A 20819-nucleotide genomic window follows, 5' to 3' on the forward strand; every position below is an offset into this window, starting at 1 on the left:
GTTCAGTATGAAAGACAAGACAGACAATTACAGCTTAGCTAACACTGCTAACATGTGGTGGATGTGTGAAATGCAATTATTAAGGTAAATAATGAATGTACAGTTTTTTTTTTTTTAAGTAACGCAAATGTACTTCTACTTACTACTTTTAAATAGGCTGCTTTTTTACTCTTACTTGAGTAATTTCCTGGACTAGTACTTTTACTTGTACTTGCCTTACTTTGCACTAAAGTAACAATACTTACTAACAATACTAACAATAACAATACAGTACTCTTTCCACCTCTGGGTATAACCCATACTGTGATTATTTATGGTGAACTGATATTTGTTCTCCTGATATCTTGAGCGTTTTTGAAAAATCAGTAGTTCTACTACTTGCTGTAGTCCTTGTTCAATAGGAGATAGTAGGACAATGTGGAGACTTGACCTCTGACCTCTCTATCCAAGAGGAAAAGGCCAGGAGCAGCAGATTGATCCAACTGAACAGCAAAGTTAATTTATACTCACTCTGTGTGTGTGTGTGTGTGTGTGTGTGTGTGTGTGTGTGTGTGTGTCTCTCTCTCTCTGTGTCTCTGTCTCTCTCTCTCTCTCTCTGTATCTGTCTCTCTCTCTGTGTCTCTGCCTCTCTCTCTCTCTCTCTGTATCTGTCTCTCTCTCTGTGTCTGTGTCTCTGTCTCTCTCTCTCTTTCTCTCTCTGTATCTGTCTCTCTCTCTGTGTCTCTGCCTCTCTCTATCAGGCTCTGCAGACTTTAGCGTGCCGTTTGAAGCTGTTGTCGGGCGAGACGGGGCTCAGTGTGGAGCAGAAGATGGCCGAGGTGGAGGAGAGCGTCAGGAAAGCCAAGGTACCTTTTGTCTTTCTCCACAGGTCAGCTCAAACATCACATGTCACATACAGTGGCCTTGACCCTCTGAGCCACACCGCCCCCTCACAAAACACTCACCGGCAGCCAAAATCATGGGCAATAAAAGTTGTGTGTGTTTTCCAGGTCAGCTCCAGCACTGGCATTCTGTTGGGGGTAACTCATTACAAAAGTAACATATTACATGTAATATATTACTTTTAGCAGTAACTCAGTAATATAACTTATTACTTATTACTTATTTCAGTAATATTATACCAGTTTCTTTGTCAAGTAACTCAAGTTACAAATTGAGTTTTTTTTTTTAATCAAAGCACATATTTAAATAAAGATACAATAATTTCCTAATCAAACTGTCTGTTTTTATGCAAATAACCACTATAGATGACAATAACAAAGGAAAAGGATAACATTTAGAATTTTGGATTGTTTACACTGACTTCAAGGCGGTTGATGTTATTTTTCGGGATGGTTCCGGGGCAGCGATGTCATTCTGCTGCTGCTGTTGTTTTGGTAAAAGTAATGCAAAAGTAGTGTAATAAGTAACGAGTTACTCTACACAGACAGTAATATTGTAAAGTAACATATTACTTTCAAATGAAAGTAACTATAGTAATATGTAGTATATTACATTTTGAAAGTAACTTGCTGTACTCACTGGTAGTGATTGTGTTTACTTCAGTTCCCAAGAGCTAAGACACAGTTCTCCTGAGTCCTGGCTCGGTATGTCAACCGTTAACCGGTTAACCACCAAGAACGTCTCTGACCGGTTCAGCATGTCGGTTAAAGATGCAATTGTTTCAAGCAACAATAAGCCACATCGATTCTACTGAAGAATATCCACACTTTAAAGTGTGTAACGTAATTCCAGTGGATTTGGTTGTGTGGGAAGAAGCACTGCAGTATACCGGACTCACAGCACACTCTAAAATAATGGTCGCATTATGGCGTCTGAAACCCAATGGAGCGCTGGAATGAAAGGCACACGCCAGCGGTCTTATTTCACGTCTTTTTTTTTATTAACCGATTATTAACCAATTAAGGGTGTCAGTTACAGAAACCTAACAAGAACGGAGATGCTTGGCGAAAAGTGAGAAAAATTCTGAAAATATACGTCTGTTCTCATTCCAGCGATGGTTGTTATTAGCTGGCACTAGTGTTAGCAGCTAATGCTATTAGGCGTTATTATGAAACCCACAGCCCCTGCGGAGAGTATCCTCTGCTACATGTGAGAGTATCCTCTGCTACATGTGAGAGTATCCTCCTCTACATGTGAGAGTATCCTCTGCTACATGTGAGAGTATCCTCTGCTACATGTGAGAGTATCCTCTGCTACATGTGAGAGTATCCTCTGCTACATGTGAGAGTATCCTCTGCTACATGTGAGAGTATCCTCTGCTACATGTGAGAGTATCCTCTGCTACATGTGAGAGTATCCTCTGCTACATGTGAGAGTATCCTCTGCTACATGTGAGAGTATCCTCTGCTACATGAGAGAGTATCCTCCTCTACATGTGAGAGTATCCTCTGCTACATGTGAGAGTATCCTCTGCTACATGAGAGAGTATCCTCCTCTACATGTGAGAGTATCCTCTGCTACATGTGAGAGTATCCTCTGCTACATGTGAGAGTATCCTCTGCTACATGTGAGAGTATCCTCCTCTACATGTGAGAGTATCCTCTGCTACATGTGAGAGTATCCTCTGCTACATGTGAGAGTATCCTCCTCTACATGTGAGAGTATCCTCTGCTACATGTGAGAGTATCCTCTGCTACATGTGAGAGTATCCTCTGCTACATGTGAGAGTATCCTCTGCTACATGTGAGAGTATCCCTCTGCTACATGAGAGAGTATCCTCTGCTACATGTGAGAGTATCCTCTGCTACATGTGAGAGTATCCTCTGCTACATGTGAGAGTATCCTCTGCTACATGTGAGAGTATCCTCTGCTACATGTGAGAGTATCCTCTGCTACATGTGAGAGTATCCTCTGCTACATGTGAGAGTATCCTCCTCTACATGTGAGAGTATCCTCTGCTACATGTGAGAGTATCCCTCTGCTACATGTGAGAGTATCCTCTGCTACATGTGAGAGTATCCTCTGCTACATGTGAGAGTATCCTCTGCTACATGTGAGAGTATCCTCTGCTACATGTGAGAGTATCCTCTGCTACATGTGAGAGTATCCCTCTGCTACATGTGAGAGTATCCTCTGCTACATGTGAGAGTATCCTCTGCTACATGTGAGAGTATCCTCCTCTACATGTGAGAGTATCCTCTGCTACATGTGAGAGTATCCCTCTGCTACATGTGAGAGTATCCTCTGCTACATGTGAGAGTATCCTCTGCTACATGTGAGAGTATCCTCCTCTACATGTGAGAGTATCCTCTGCTACATGTGAGAGTATCCTCTGCTACATGTGAGAGTATCCTCCGCTACATGTGGGAGTATCCTCCGCTACATGTGAGAGTATCCTCTGCTACATGTGAGAGTATCCTCTGCTACATGTGAGAGTATCCTCTGCTACATGTGAGAGTATCCTCTGCTACATGTGAGAGTATCCTCTGCTACATGTGAGAGTATCCTCTGCTACATGTGAGAGTATCCTCTGCTACATGTGAGAGTATCCTCTGCTACATGTGAGAGTATCCTCTGCTACATGTGAGAGTATCCTCTGCTACATGTGAGAGTATCCTCTGCTACATGTGAGAGTATCCTCCGCTCATTGTGTATGACTGTGGTGGGGGCTGATGATGTGTGAGGGCGGGGTGAACGGCCATGTCCTAAGCCCCGCCCCCCAGCTACCCCAAGATGAGACATTTGATTAGCATTTTTTTTTAAAGTAGAGGCAGGTCTGCCAGACTTCTGGGGTTTAGCTCCTCCCCTTTAACTAAGCTACTTATTAGGGATGCACCGATCGATCGGCACGTGACCGGAAATGGCCGATTTTCACGTGATCGGCCTCGATCGGTGATCTGTTCCGGTCACTCTAAATAGCCGATTCTGTGAGCCGATTTTCACATGACGTGCGCGCACCCCAAAGCACCGAGACAGGCACCCAGCCACCACACCACACACGCCAGCATACCTTCCTCGTTGTGGATTTTTTTCACCGTCAGTGAAGTAGACAAAGCTCGCAGTTTGTCACACATGCAAGTCGAAAATAAGCCGTGGAGACAGAGGTGCGGCCGTGTCCCGCTCGGCTGGAGTCCAGTCAGAGCGGCTCGCTTCACCTCACTGGCCCCTCTCTCTCTGCTCTCTCTCCCCGGGAAGCGGTGCTCCAGCAACCCGCCACCGCGCACAGCCGGCTTGGCGAGGTGAACGCGAGCATTGTGTCGAGTATAACCATTCCCCGACCTGCTTTTCCATTCCACATCAGCGCTGCTGCCTCAGCCTGTCAAGTCATGTTGTAACGTGACGTGGATACAGGAGAGACTATTTGTTTCGTATTGCAAATAGAACGACATGAGAACGACGGACATAATAATAAAAATGCATCGGACTCACAAGTGTGCAACGTTTTCTGTGCGTGACGATATTTTTTCGGATGGCAGATAAAAATACGCATACCAAACTTCGGACTGTGTGTAAACTCCGCCTGATATTCAGACTGAAGATCGTTACTGTAACTCATAAACTCATTTCCCCTCTACTCAAGAGGACTGGTCTGGAGCCAGTCTATAAACTCCTTGTCCATGGATCATTTTGATGTTCTGTTGCATCTGTTTTCTTTTGGAAAAGTAAATGCATGATAGCTGTGGGATATAGGCTATTGGATTTAATTTAATTTTTGTATTAATTGTATTTGCACAAAAAAGCTCTGTCCAGTAGCCTAACCTGGAACACTTTTATTTTGAGATGTGTTTGAGTGAGAAGGTCCTACTTCATGCAAATGATAAGAATTGTTTATTTGTTTATTTGGATCCCCATTAGATGTAAGAATTGTTCTATGAATCTTAATTTTTAAACAAAGTTACAAAAACGTTTGTGTAAGCTGTCAATTGTTGTTTTTAGAAAAAAAAATCGGAATCGGCAAAAATCGGTATCGGCAAGTCAGACTATTCAAAAATCGGAAATCGGAATCGGCCAAGAAAATGGCAATCGGTGCATCCCTACTACTTATGGATGCATGGATTTAAAATGCAGTGAAGCACTAAAGTAAAAATACAATAAAATTACTTGCTACTCTGCCCCCGTCTGTCTGTCTGTCTGTCTATGTGTCTGTCTGTCTGTCTGCCTGCCTGTGTGTGTGTGTGTGTGTGTCTGTCTGTCTGTCTGTCTGTCTGTCTGTCTGTCTGTCTGTCTGTCTGTCTGTCTGTCTGTCTGCCTGCCTGCCTGCCTGCCTGCCTGCCTGTGTGTGTGTGTCTCAGGTGAGCAGGGTTCGGGCAGAGGCTCGTCTGGCCCTGTTAGCAGAGTGTGTGGTGGGGACAGAGCGCTGGCTGCACGCGGCCATGAGCCAGGCAGAGGACGAGCTGGAGAGCGAGAGACGACTCAGCCAACAGAGACGCTCCACCGATGACTTCTCTGTATGGGCACACACACACACACACACACACACACACACGCACACGCACACACACACATACACACTCAATCCATCAATCAATTCTATATTTCTATAGCGCCAAATCATAACAAGAGTTCACTTTACAAATAGAGCAGGTAGAATACCAGGCTCTTTATTTGACTCAAAACAGCTGCCCATAAAAGGAGTGATTACATGTTCCACAACTTTTGTTGTTTACCTGATAAAATGTCCTTGTGGACTTGCATATGTGGGTAAAACCAGTAGAGCCCTACGTACCCGCATAAGTGAACACAGAAGTAACATTAGGTGTGGGGATGAACGAAACCCAGTAGCAGCTCATTTCAAGAAAATGGGACACAGTATTGCCTCTACGCTACTGGGGTATAGAGAAGGTAGATAGGCCCCCTCGAGGGGGCGATCAGAATCGATTACTACTGCAACGAGAATCCTTCTATATATACACATTAAATACCATGGCCCCTTATGGGCTGAATGAGGAGTTTGACGTTAAACCTTTTCTGTAATAGCTTTCTGTCTTTTAACCTTTAATGAATTAATTAATTTTTTTCTCTTTTTATTATACTGTCTTTTTGTCTATGCCTTTCCTATGGTACCATATTTGTGTACCTGTTAACTTATTTGATCTGTGCATCTAGGCCTTGAGTGATGTCTATTTGGAGCCTGTAAATGATTACTCTATTCCTAATGTGTCTTTTTTGGGGTCTCAAAAACACCCTTGTACTGCTAGTCCATTGGCTCTTTTGCCTCTTAAAACTGTATTGTGCTGCATTATGTCATTACATTATGTCACTAAAATGAATGAATTTCTATTCTACTCATTGTACTGTTTGAAGCCTGTCCCCTTAAGATGGGGGGGTGTGTCCATTATCCCCGACACAGCTGGGACCTGATTGTTTGCTCCCTATTTTAACCTGCCTATGTCTGCACTCTTCATACCTGATGAAGACCCGAAGGGGTCGAAACGTTGTGTGAGCCTTAAATAAAACTGTGGTCGCTGGAGCATCAACAGTGTGCGGACTTCCTCTTCTTTCTATGGTGTGTATTTCGAGTCCAGCACCTGCAAATTTTACGGAGATGTGCGTGCTTCCCTTTTTGTTCTGAGTTCTTTATTTGACTCAACATACAGTGACCGGCTCACCAGCCTCCAAACTGGGCTGTCAAACTAGACTTATGCTTCCTGTATTTTGACATATGCAGCAATGTATGGGCAACTTAGTAGTTTTCAACATGCAGTTGTGGTTTCACAACTTCACATTGCACATTGTGTTACTGTTCAGGAGCTTAATGTGATATTGGGATCATTACAATTTTGTAATTGGCCAGTCTTGAACGCAATTTAATTTAATTGGCCACCGCACTAACGAGCCATCAGTTTAGGCGCCCTAAATGCGTAAGTGATTCTCGACCTGTTCACGAGCAGTCCCAATGCTACTGTGCTGTTGTCATAGTGCGGTGTGCAAAACAATAATCTGGATTTACTTAGTGTACATTTAAAAGTACTCCAGTAGAATATCTATCATTTAAATGACTCGAGTAAAAGTATAACATTATAAAAAAAAAGACTTTCAAAGTACAAATCCTCCAAATACTCACATACTTGTATTTGAGTAGTTTCCACCGCTGAAAATCAGAGCATTTGAAAAGCAGGTGTGTCTTGCAGGAGGATGAGTTTGACCTGACAGACTTTGAGGACTACGACGAGAATGGCGAAATCTTCATGGATCCCACCTCCACCTCTGGCCTGTGTGTCTACCCTGCAGCCTGCAGAGTTGTCTATAGCTATCAGGTAGGCAGCACACACACACACATTTTCACATTTGTTGAGTTTTGAAGTCAATGAGATGCTCAATATCAATATCAATATCATATCAATATATCAGTCCTAACCTTGAAGCCTTGACTGCAGGGTGGATGCCTAACACCAAGATATTCACGTTTATTTTTTTATTGGCTGGAGGTCCAAAAAAAGTGCTTTTTATCATCAAATGTATCATTAAAACCAATGGGAAAATGATGAAAATGACTTTGAGGGAATGCAATTTTCACCAACCGCCTTTTTTCTTTTTTTCTTTTACAATTCCAAGGTCTTTGGTCCAGGATGAGAGCATAAAAAAATAACATGCATGACTTTTGTGAAAAAGGACAGAAAATAGCACTTTTGAATGGAATCCGTCAGTTAACAGTAAAGAGTATTTTGACTACAGGGTGACAGGAAGTGTGCCTAACTTGAAGAGTGTCGCATTTTTGTAAAACACCAAACACCAAAAATACCTGGGCCTAATTTCAGACCATAAGGATTAACAATCTGAAAAGCGTCGCTACACGAATCTGAACAGGGCACAAGATAAGACTCCTGAACACAAAAAACAAAAACAAGCGCCAACTCGCAATAGCTGCGACCAGATATCCAATAGAGAGCCAAAGTGAACGTCACTTCCTGCTTCAGCACTGTACCAGAGATTTTCATCTGCCATTTATTTTCCTATAGTAAAATGCTTATAAAAATAGTTTTACTTGGTCAAACCAAGTGATTCAGCTATATTTAGAATCATGAGAGACCATAGAACATTTATCTCGGACCAAAACTAAAAAAAACATCGAAAAAATATTTTCTTTAAATCCGCAATTCTTTTACGTTTGGTCAGAGTGAAATGTTATGTGGTCTCTCCCGTTTCTAAATATATCTGAACCATTTGGTTTGAACAAGTAAAACTATTTTTATAAGCATTTTACGAAATGTCTATGGGAAAATAAATGGCAGATGAAAATCTCTGGTACAGTGCTGAAGCAGGAAGTGACGTTCATTTTGGCTCTCTATGTCAGTCAGAGTGACATCACTTGTGTCACTTCTATTGTGACATCACCAGATATGCGAACTTCCAATTTTTGCGGACAAACATTTTTTGGTGGACCAACTATCCAACCAACCAACAGAGTGACTTCTCGAGCTGCTGGCCATGCTGGCCGCAGCTAAAAAATAATAATACAAAAATTACTGAGAAAACCATGGCCCCGTTCCAATACCCATACTTGTACTTCTTTCTTGTAGTATGTACTGCCGCTGCCCTCACAAAGTATGGATTGTAGTGTGCAGCATGCATGCAAAATGCATACTATTGGGACACACTACATCTGTCGTCACGTGAGCTTCCTGAACTCCGACCTCTTGCTCACTTCCGCCGACGTCCGCAGCGCCACATTTGAGTTTTTTTTATTTTTTTTATTCAATAAACAAAGTCTGGCAGTAACAAACAGTACATTATACAAAAAATTCAGACTAAACATTTACAAAATTGGAACAGACAATCAAATAAACAAAATAAAATAAATAAAGCAAAAACATTAAGTCAGAGATCTAAACAGGAATCAAGATATGCATGTTTTGGTACACACCATGCTTGTTTGGTTTTAACATATTTCAAGGCTTTCTTAAAGTTAATTATCTCATTCATGAACACGCAGCTCAGTCAGTGCGACGTAACTCCAGTAGGTGGCGGTAATGCACAAAAAGTTGTTTGCCAACCGCCATAAAACATTAGAAGAAGAAGAAGAAGACATAACTTCCTGCTGCGCAAAGGATTGTGGGGAAGTTTGGCTGAAGCAGCATGCATCGATGCATACTCCGAAATGGGAGCTGATGTAGTACAACATCCTGGTACTCTTGGCATACTGCATCTGACATACTATGTATTGGGACATACTAAATCTTTTTTTGCCTACTAAATAGTATGGAAGTATGGGTATTGGAACGGGGCCCATGTTTCCATATTGACAACCTTTACTTCCTGTATAGGCTAGCCAATCAGATGAGCTGTCAATCATGGAAGGGGAGGAGCTTCAAGTGATTGAAGATGGAGACATGGAGGACTGGCTAAAGGTAAAAGTTGTTCATACATACTTACAGTACATAGATGTATGTATGTATGTACTGTATGTATGTCTGCATGGCTGTATGTCTGTATGTCTGTATGTATGTATGTATGTATGTATGTATGTATGTATGTATGTATGTATGTATGTCTGCATGTCTGTATGTCTGTATTGGCAATGTTTGTTCTGTGACTCTTTCCAGGTGTGTAATGCCTGTGGTCAGGTTGGCTATGTTCCTGAGCGCTATGTGCAGTTCCTGTGTCTGCCTGCAGAGGATGCTGCTCAGCTGGACAGCTCATTCAACTCAACTGGCTCCTCCACTGGGAATAACAGGAGGGTGCAGATCAGAGGTGAGTCTGGTGTGCAGTGCTAGGCATTGTCATTGGTGTGGAAAAGCTCTGCCTGGAGCACTTTTTGTGAGGAGAGAAATCGATAACGTATGCTGCTAGCTTACCAGCCTGTCAGAGACTCACACTGCCCACTTTTAAATCCCGACGCAAAACCTACCTGTTCTCCCAAGCTTACAACCTCCCCTACCCTTAAGTACCTCTTCCTACCTCACTCCTCCCCTTTTTCCACTTCCCTCTCTTCTGTCTGGCCCCTCCCACACTCTCCCTCCCTCCCCTCTGTTTCCACATATCCCTGATCCATGTGTTAACTGTTACCTCTATGTGTTGCCTGTTGTGATCTTGTTTTCTATGTACTCATACTGTGTCAGCGTCTTTGGGTCATTGAAAAGCGCTTTATAAATGAAATGAATTATTATTATGATTATTATTATTAATGCTAACAGATAACTTTTCCAACTAATCTAGGCTACTCTACATGGACAGCTACTAAAGGTAAATACCATATTACAAATTCCATGTGAGCAAAATAAAAGGTTTCTTGCCATCATGCAAAGCATCTACTTTCGTCCGCCATGTTTCTGCCTCTATGGTTTCTGCATGACGTCACGTCAGCGACTCGTGGACCAAAATGTTCACCGACTTTCCTGAGTTGTTGTTCTGACTCGTTCTTCACATTCATTTTCCCTGTCAGAATGTTGTTTTTCCGATGACTCCGACAGCACATGAACGCAGCAGAATTACATTGAAATCTCCCTAGCTTTTTCAGTAGTGAACTTGGGTCATGTAGTTTAGCTAGTTAATTACAAACTACATATTCATATTATTCTAATGATGGTTTTGTTTACCATCCGTTATGGCACAATGCACTGGCCACGGCTGTCATTTAATGAAAAAATCACCTGCTGTTTGATTAAAATCACCTGTGGTTTTAACCAAGATGTCTGCGATCAAATACTATGGATTACTCTAGAAATGTAGCAATTTCCTGATTCCAAATCCTGATTCCACCTCAACAAACACATCCTCGAGCTGCCTCAGTGAGGACTGGCCTGTCCTAGTCCCAAAATCAAACACACCTACACTTTACTCAGTGTCAGCTCAGTTGGACCTCTGTGTAACAATATGAGACAGAGGGGCCCTTTACACGAGGACAGTTTCTGAAAGAAACGACACAATAGCGTTTCCTTCACACCTTTTCCTTCACACCTTCTCCCTGTTTACATGAGCGCTGTTGAATTTTTAAAACGCCGTAATGTACATGCCAGGTCGCTAGGTGGCAGTGTGATCACCTTATTCTTTGCCCATACAAGGACGCTTACTGCATGACCTAATTTCGCTTTAAACGCGGAAGTAGAGTACACTTTCCGCAGTCATTTAGACTTGCCAAAAAGCTTTTTTCAAGCAAAAAAAAACCCCCAAACTGTTAAAGTTTTAATATTTGTCGGGTGAGAATGTAACATATATGTGACCAGTTTATCAGAATAACGCCTATTGGAAATCTTTAACGAGCAGCGAGGACCGGGAGCGCTGACTGTGATCTGTCACCCTACTGCTACTGGCAGTGAGAAAACACTGTCGACGTGCTTTGTAACTATAACGTTAAATGCCGACCGGGTACAGCCATCGGCTCCTCGCAGCAGTAACGTTATGAACATGTAACTGAAGTTGGCCGCAGTGTAGCTTAATTCTGAATGTTGCCAAACTTAATTCATACTGACGTTTTATTTGGTTGCCAACTCGCGCACGGCATCGCGTGTGTCGCCTGTGCAGGCACGTCAGAGTTTCTGAAATGTGCCGTTCCAAAGTGATTACATGGAGCGCTCAGCGGGAAGTGTATCAAACAATTTCACTCTGGAGGGTGGTTTTAAAATGTGTCGTTTCCTAAGCGCGAATTCGCCATCGCCGTCTAAAAGGGAGGCACTAATGATAAAATAATTCCCCGTTTCCATAGGAAACCGTCCTCGTGTAAAGTGCCCCTCAGACTCAGTGTGTGTGTGTGTGTGTGTGTGTGTGTGCGTGCGTGCGCGCGCATGTGCGTGCGTGTGTGCATGTGCATGTGTGTGTGCGTGCATGTGTGTGTTAATAAAGCTGCCTTTAAATCCTCTCGTAGGTGTGGCCAGAGCTCTGTACTCCTACCAGGCCCAGAGTACAGAGGAACTTTCCTTCCAAGAGGGGGCGCTAATCCGCCTCTTACGCTGTCGACAGGGAGAGGTACTGTATGTCTCACAGCTCTCTCTGTGTCATCGTTGATGTTCAGGTGCATGATGGGTGATGTGTTGTGGATGTTCAGGTGCATGATGGGTAATGTGTTGTTGATGTTCAGGTGCATGATGGGTAATGTGTTGTGGATGTTCAGGTGCATGATGGGTGATGTGTTGTGGATGTTCAGGTCCATGATGGGTAATGTGTTGTTGATGTTCAGGTGCATGATGGGTAATGTGTTGTGGATGTTCAGGTGCATGATGGGTAATGTGTTGTTGATGTTCAGGTCCATGATGGGTAATGTGTTGTTGATGTTCAGGTGCATGATGGGTAATGTGTTGTTGATGTTCAGGTCCATGATGGGTAATGTGTTGTTGATGTTCAGGTCCATGATGGGTGATGTGTTGTTGATGTTCAGGTGCATGATGGGTAATGTGTTGTTGATGTTCAGGTGCATGATGGGTAATGTGTTGTTGATGTTCAGGTGCATGATGGGTAATGTGTTGTTGATGTTCAGGTCCATGATGGGTAATGTGTTGTTGATGTTCAGGTCCATGATGGGTAATGTGTTGTGGATGTTCAGGTGCATGATGGGTAATGTGTTGTTGATGTTCAGGTCCATGATGGGTAATGTGTTGTTGATGTTCAGGTGCATGATGGGTAATGTGCTGTTGATGTTCAGGTCCATGATGGGTAATGTGTTGTTGATGTTCAGGTCCATGATGGGTAATGTGTTGTTGATGTTCAGGTGCATGATGGGTAATGTGTTGTTGATGTTCAGGTGCATGATGGATAATGTGTTGTTGATGTTCAGGTGCATGATGGGTGATGTGTTGTGGATGTGAAGGTCCATGATGGGTGATGTGTTGTGGATGTTCAGGTGCATGATGGGTAATGTGTTGTTGATGTTCAGGTCCATGATGGGTGATGTGTTGTTGATGTTCAGGTGCATGATGGGTAATGTGTTGTTGATGTTCAGGTCCATGATGGGTGATGTGTTGTGGATGTTCAGGTGCATGATGGGTAATGTGTTGTTGATGTGCAGGTCCATGATGGGTAATGTGTTGTTGATGTTCAGGTGCATGATGGGTAATGTGTTGTTGATGTTCAGGTGCATGATGGGTAATGTGTTGTTGATGTTCAGGTCCATGATGGGTGATGTGTTGTTGATGTTCAGGTCCATGATGGGTAATGTGTTGTTGATGTTCAGGTCCATGATGGGTGATGTGTTGTTGATGTTCAGGTGCATGATGGGTGATGTGTTGTTGATGTTCAGGTGCATGATGGGTAATGTGTTGTTGATGTTCAGGTGCATGATGGGTAATGTGTTGTTGATGTTCAGGTCCATGATGGGTGATGTGGTGTTGATGTTCAGGTGCATGATGGGTAATGTGTTGTTGATGTTCAGGTCCATGATGGGTGATGTGTTGTGGATGTGAAGGTCCATGATGGGTAATGTGTTGTTGATGTTCAGGTGCATGATGGGTAATGTGTTGTTGATGTTCAGGTCCATGATGGGTGATGTGTTGTTGATGTTCAGGTGCATGATGGGTGATGTGTTGTTGATGTTCAGGTGCATGATGGGTAATGTGTTGTTGATGTTCAGGTGCATGATGGGTAATGTGTTGTTGATGTTCAGGTCCATGATGGGTGATGTGTTGTTGATGTTCAGGTGCATGATGGGTAATGTGTTGTTGATGTTCAGGTCCATGATGGGTAATGTGTTGTTGATGTTCAGGTCCATGATGGGTGATGTGTTGTGGATGTTCAGGTGCATGATGGGTAATGTGTTGTTGATGTTCAGGTGCATGATGGCTGATGGGTAATGTGCTGTGGATGTTCAGGTGCCTGATGGGCAATCTGTTGTTGATGTTCAGGTCCATGATGGGTGATGTGTTGTGGATGTGAAGGTGCATGATGGGTAATGTGTTGTTGATGTTCAGGTGCATGATGGGTAATGTGTTGTTGCTGTTCAGGTCCATGATGGGTGATGTGTTGTTGATGTTCAGGTGCATGATGGGTAATGTGTTGTGGATGTTCAGGTCCATGATGGGTAATGTGTTGTGGATGTGAAGGTGCATGATGGGTAATGTGTTGTTGATGTTCAGGTGCATGATGGGTAATGTGTTGTTGATGTTCAGGTGCATGATGGGTAATGTGCTGTGGATGTTCAGGTGCATGATGGGCAATGTGTTGTGGATGTGAAGGTGCATGATGGGTGATGTGTTGTTGATGTGCAGGTGCATGATGGGTAATGTGTTGTGGATGTGAAGGTGCGATCGGTGATGTGTTGTGGATGTTCAGGTGCATGATGGGTGATGTGTTGTGGATGTTCAGGTGCATGATGGGTAATGTGTTGTTGATGTTCAGGTGCATGATGGGCGATGTGTTGTGGATGTTCAGGTGCATGATGGGCAATGTGTTGTTGATGTTCAGTTCAGTTCAGTTCACTTTATTTATACAGGAAGGGATAAAAATGACATTTCACATGTACATTTAACTGGCCTGACTCAGTTACAAACTGGTTTTCAGCAGGTTCCTGTTCTGCAGTACATTAAACAAAAATAATTAATATACAAGAACATGTATATGGGTTGTTGATGTTCAGGTGCATGATGGGTGATGTGTTGTGGATGTTCAGGTGCATGATGGGCAATGTGTTGTTGATGTTCAGGTGCATGATGGGTAATGTGCTGTGGATGTTCAGGTGCATGATTGGTAATGTAATGTGTTGTTGATGTTCAGGTGCATGATGGGTAATGTGTTGTGGATGTTCAGGTGGATGATGGGTAATGTGTTGTTGATGTTCAGGTGCATGATGGGTAATGTGTTGTGGATGTTCAGGTGCATGATGGGTAATGTGTTGTTGATGTTCAGGTGCATGATGGGTAATGTGCTGTGGATGTTCAGGTACATGATTGGTAATGTAATGTGTTGTTGATGTTCAGGTGCATGATGGGTAATGTGTTGTGGATGTTCAGGTGCATGATTGGTAATGTAATGTGTTGTTGATGTTCAGGTGCATGATGGGTAATGCGTTGTGGATGTTCAGGTGCATGATTGGTAATGTAATGTGTTGTTGATGTTCAGGTGCATGATGGGTAATGTGTTGTGGATGTTCAGGTGGATGATGGGTTCTGGGAAGGTCAGCTGGATGGACGCACCGGCGTCTTTCCCTCGCTGGTGGTGGAACTTGTCCAAGACGAGGGAGAGGAGGATGAGGAAGAGGAGGAAGACAAGGTGCAAGTGAGTCTGGTCTCAACCTGCAATAAGCCATAACACACCTTATCACCCAGGGGTCCCCAAACTGGGGGGTGCGCTCCATAGATGGGGGAGGGTTGACAGAGGAACGACAGGGGGAGATGCGGCATTCCTGCTAAGAATCCAGATTTTATCAGACACACCATAGTTCAGTATTTTCCCCCCGTAAAGCTATTAATTTAAATAGATACACACCATATGCATCTTCATACACATTTACAGAATTGGGGTGGGTGGGGTGTTTTTGGGAACCACTACCAATCCTCAACATTATGTGTGCCACTGCTTTTCCTGACTGACTTCCTCTCTGGTATTTCTGTCTTTTCCAGACTCTCCCCACCCCGACTCTCCCCCCCTTCTCGCCCCCCATCCCTATCCCAGTCTCCTCTGCCCCCCTGCCTTGTTCTAACCCCAGCCCCAACCTCAGCCCGAACCGCGGCTCCTGTCAAAGTACAACCCCCCCTAACTGTGTGGAGGACAAACTACAGGCTGTTCCTGTGGAGCTGCAGAGGCTGGCAGAGAGCAGGATCGGTGGGTACTATCAAATATAAAGCCCAGTTTACACCAATGATCAGTGTTGGGGGTCGTTACTCAAAAAACTTATAACACATTACACCTTACTTAAAAACAATAATGCCTTACTTTACTTAATTACTCCTTGGAGCAAATCATTCATTACACTACTCATTATATTAGCATTAATTTGCGTTACTCCTCCGTTACTCCTCCTGTGTATATATTGTATTGCACTTGCAACGTTGTGATTGTGATTGTCTTTTAGTTATTTTTCCTACTTATTTATCTGTGTATATTGACCTGACCGCTATGCTGCATACAGACAATAAGACTAATTCCTCGTATTCAATTTACATATTGTGGCAATAAGAGTGATTCTGATTCTGATTTGTTGATGTTAATTCTGAATGATTTTAAAGTTAAAAAGTAATAATTTGGCAATACTGTAGGCCTACACTGTGCCAAAAGAGAAAAGGAGGAGATGGTTTTATTCCTTCATTTCAAAAGGACAAGGAGATTTTCACTCATTCCACATATGCTGCATGATTGTAATCCTCTTCCTGTGTGTGTGTGTGTGTGTGTGTGTGTGTGTGTGTGTGTGTGTGTGTTTGTGTGTGTGTGTGTGTGTGTGTGTGTGTGTGTGTGTGTGTGTGTGTGTGCGTGTGCGTACGTGCGTGTGTGTGTGTGTGTGTGTGTGACTCACATTGTGCAGCGACTCAGATCAAGTAGTGACACATTCAACTTCATTCCACATTGCACAAAGTCAAATGCTTTTCAAAATAAAAGTCCCAAGGTTGACTTTTCAGTGCGGAGGCAAATAACACAATCTCAGTTGTATTTAGGCTATCTTTATCCGGCCCACTTTAAAGGAGAATTTCGGTTTTTTACACCACGGTCCTCATTTCCAGTTTAGAATATGATGTTTTACTCACCGAAATAGTTTCGCTTCATTTGGAGGCCCACGGAAGATTTTGAGCTCCGAGTAGTCTCCTCAAACAGGCTATAACGAGAGCCTGCGGCGAGTGCGGGGCATGCTGCACACACTCTGTAAATGACACTTTTTCGGTCACATCGCGGTTCATTATGGTTGTAAATATAATTATTTAGCTAATAGCTAGAAGCTAAGCTAACAACAACAAAAGAGTCGGCTCCGATCTGCCCCGGATGCGGTTACAGTGCTCATCTTCTTCTTCTGTGGTTTCTCTGAAGAAGTGTGGTAAGAAGAGAAACCACAGAAGAAGATGAACACTGTAACCCCATCCGGGGCAGATCTACGTTGACTGTTGTGTTGGTGTTAGCTTAGCTTCTAGCTATTAGCTAAATAATTATATTTACAACCATAATGAACCGCGATGTGACCGAAAAAGTGTCATTTACAGAGTGTGTGCAGCATGCCCCGCACTCGCCGCAGGCTCTCGTTATAGCCTGTTTGAGGAGACTACTCGGAGCTCAAAATCTTCCGTGGGCATCCAAATGAAGCGAAACTATTTCGGTGAGTAAAACATCATATTCTAAACTGGAAATGAGGACCGTGGTGTAAAAAACCGAAATTCTCCTTTAACCCCTGTTTGCAGTTCCACATGTAACCTTCAGGAGGAGATATTGTACAGCTGCCTGTTTTTCTCTTTCTGACGTTGACACATGCTGAACTCTGAAAGGCTGTGTGCATTATGGAGGAGACACGCCTGCTACAACCAAACTATTCACCTTATTCACCACGCCCACTTTTTCTCTCTTCCGCATTACACGCAATTGTATTTGTTCTTCCGGTTCAGCGCTGGTTGGCGGCCAATTTCAAAACAAAACGTCACTATAATAATGAATGAAGTTTGGCAACATTCAAAATTAAGCTACACTGCGGCCAACTTCAGTTACATGTTCATAGTTACTGCTGCGAGGAGCCGATGGCTGTACCAGGTCGGCATTTAACGTTAGTTACAAAAGCACGTCGACAGTGTTTTCTCACTGACAGTAGCCTACAGTAGGGTTTGACAGATAGCTAGTCTGACCGGTGTCAGCACAGCCAGCGCTCCCAGTCCTCGCTGCTCGTTAAATATGTCCAAATAGGTGTTATTCTGATAAACTGGTCTTATATATGTTACGTTCTCACCAGAAAAATATTAAAACTTTTGGTTTTTTTTGCTTGAAAACAGCTTTTTGGCAAGTCTGAAAATGACTACGGTAGGCGTAATCTACTTCCGTGTTTAAAACCGGAAAGATGATTACAAAATGACGTCATGCAGAAGCGTCCTTGTATGGACAAAGTATAAGGTGAATAGAAAACCAATTAAGGAAATGCATTTTTGAGTGACCACAGGCTTATTTGTTAATTAATTTGCTTTACCTTCTCTCAATTCTCTCTCTCACTCCTTTGACCTCTTCCATCAGAGAGTGGAGGCAGTGGCCACAGTTCTCCGGATCTCTCCAGCAGACGACTAAGACCAGTATGTAGCCTATTACTAAGCAGTTAAACAAAATATGATATTTCATAACATAACACAACACAACAGAGTAACTAACCCCAAACCCAAATCTATGTCAAGCCTGGCATCTAATGGCAAAACTGAACTGGCCATCTGCTATTGGATGGTTTTTTGGTGCCAGGTGATATCACCTTAGGGCCTGTGTCCACCTAGCGTCTTTTTCCGACCGTTAAACGCTGGGAGTGCGCTGGGGAGCGCTGATCCCAGCGCACAATATACAAGGAAGCAGTCTGAAACTAACATTAGTTCAGTGCGGAAGTAGCTTGATAGCTGACAGCTAACATTAGCAAACAACACACATCTACAGTGATTTAGCTCAACACTCACCAGAAATATCAAGTGTCTAGCCAATCTGCTCCCACAATTGAGCCTTTCTGTCTCTGTTGCGATAGTTTCTCCATGATTAAGCTGCCAGAAAAGCAGCACCCAACACCAGCGTCTTTCTGAAAAGTTAAAATATTTTCAGCTGGAAGCACTGGGAGTCGGGCGCACAAAAACGCCGGAGCGCTCTGAAAATAGACGCTGGGCGCAGCCGCAGCGCACTTTCTCTAGACGTCCGTGTGCGCCTGCATACGCTCTCCCCCCATTGGAAACAACTGAAAAAAGATGCCGGAGCTGATGAAAAGACGCTAGGTGGACACAGGCCCTTATAGAGTACAACATTTGGTGGTACCACCTGGTACCAAATATCAACCAATAGCAGGCTTTACACAGATTTAGGTTTAAGGTTCAGTTAATCTTTAAAGGTATACTACCGGTATGCAACTATTTCATCAAAGAAACAAAAATATACACGCATACAAAAGTTTCCCTTATCAATCATCACTTATGGCCCATTGGAATTGTGTGGGGGTGTGTTTACATGGAACGACACTGCCCTCTGCCTGTGTGGGGGTGTAATTTACATGGAACGACACTGCCCTCTGCCTGTGTGGGGGTGTGTTTACATGGAGCGACACTGCCCTCTGCCTGTGTGGGGGTATGTTTACATGGAACGACACTGCCCTCTGCCTGTGTTGGCTATGTTTGTGCATTTGAACGGTTTACCGGCGCTCTCTCTCTCGAAATAAACACAACCTCGCTCGACCACATAAACACAGAACACAGCAAAACAATGTCCCATCACTAAAATAGACACAGGGCGCAGCGTCTCTCAACATAAAAACACACTGTCACACTATTATATGGGCCAGAAGTGATCGTTTTGAGGGGAAACATTTGTGTAATTATATAATTTTTTTAATGAAATATTTGTAGTAAACCTTTAAAGGGATACACCACTTTTTTGGAAGTTTAGCTCATTTGCCACATCCCCCCCAGATAACCAAAAATACACCATGCCTTACCGGCACTGTCCGCTCAGCTTACATGCTGAGCTTACATTACAAATACATGTTGTGCTTCGGGTACTCACCACACGATGAAATATTAATCCAAAATGCACATAATTGGTCTTTTTGGAAGGAAAAGAGGTCGGCGGCCATGTTTGGAAAGTAGTGCCGGCTACCTCTTTTCCTTCCAAAAAGACCAATTATGTGTATTTTGGATCAATATTTCATTGTGTGTAAGTACCTGAAGCACAACATGTATTTTGGTGCCGTGAGATGTGTGTTTTGGCAGATTTTTAACAGCTGTACCATTAGCCTCCATTCTATGGCGATAATTACTCACTTCACGACTGTAGCTCACTGTAAACTGAGCGGACAGTGCCGGTAAGGCATGGTGTATCTTGGTTATGTGGGGAGGATGTGGCAAATGAGCTAAACATCCCAAAAAGTGGTGTATCCCTTTAACACCCCCTCCTCTCTCTCTCTCTCTCTACTGTTTCAGTGTAGAGCACCCCCTCCCCCTCCAACCCAGAGGTTTTCACCCCAGCCTTGAAGAAAATGCAGTAACACAAACTGTTGTCTCCTGCATCAGAGACTTTCATTCATATTTTTTTTTTCCTGGAAAGTGTTTAAAAAAGAAAGAAAAAGACAAAAGAGCCAGCCCATGTTTTATTCTGTATCCCCCGGTTGATCTTTTCCACAAGTGGAAAAAATATCTGACACAAGTTACTTTTTCCCCCTTGCAATGTAAAAGGATTGTCATTGTCATGCTAAAGTTTAGCATAAATTATGGTGATTATTAATCACCATACTGTATGCTAAAGTTTAGCATGACAGTGCTTTAGCAGCTAAAGCACTGTCATGCTGTCATGTTTCCCTCTGTTTGCCCCCTCTCCTGTAAAGCGACCTTGGGTTTTATGAAAGGCGCTATATAAATTCAAGTTATTAATATTATTATTTATGTGTCACCGGACAGAGCTATCGAATGGCCAAAAAGTTGGGGTTAAGGTGAAGTTTTGGTCATGGTTAGATAGGAAAAAAGAAAAAGGAAAATGGAAAACTTCACTACACATTGTTGTCTTTGTCTCTTTTCCCCTAAATTATATTAAGTCACACAGCCTTTATGCATATGAATGTATAATATAATATATTGTTATAAATAGTAGGCTATTACTTCATCAGCTGAAGCCTCCACCTCATGCATCTAGATTTGATCTCATAAACTCAAGAAAGACAAAACACACCACACCGGTTTAAAAAGCATAGTTCTGATGTATTTCAGTTCAATAAGAATAAATTACTCGTGATATATCTGCATACACATTTGAAATCACATTTCAAATAGCAGGTCTACTGTACATAAGTTAACTTTCAGCTTCTTGCCAGTGACCACATG

At 43.0% G+C, this 20819-nt stretch overlaps 1 protein-coding gene across 1 annotated transcript in view; it reads left to right on the forward strand.

The window, feature by feature from the left end:
• LOC310790358 (F-BAR and double SH3 domains protein 1-like) overlaps nt 1–19976 on the forward strand; it is a gene marked incomplete at both ends in the record, with an annotated part of 49599 nt that extends 29623 nt beyond the window's left edge. Inside the window, 10 exons of the mRNA XM_083652041.1 lie at nt 741–845; nt 5235–5390; nt 7077–7199; nt 9207–9290; nt 9486–9633; nt 11744–11844; nt 14959–15081; nt 15426–15627; nt 18001–18056; nt 19926–19976. Of these exons, the coding sequence (XP_083508167.1) occupies nt 741–845; nt 5235–5390; nt 7077–7199; nt 9207–9290; nt 9486–9633; nt 11744–11844; nt 14959–15081; nt 15426–15627; nt 18001–18056; nt 19926–19976 (1149 nt within the window). The remainder of the gene's footprint in view (nt 1–740; nt 846–5234; nt 5391–7076; nt 7200–9206; nt 9291–9485; nt 9634–11743; nt 11845–14958; nt 15082–15425; nt 15628–18000; nt 18057–19925) is intronic.
• Nucleotides 19977–20819: the final 843 nt, after the last annotated feature.

The sequence above is a fragment of the Poromitra crassiceps genome, assembly GCF_964638095.1.
Source record: "Poromitra crassiceps genome assembly, chromosome: 15".
Classification (NCBI taxonomy): Eukaryota; Metazoa; Chordata; class Actinopteri; order Beryciformes; family Melamphaidae; genus Poromitra; species Poromitra crassiceps.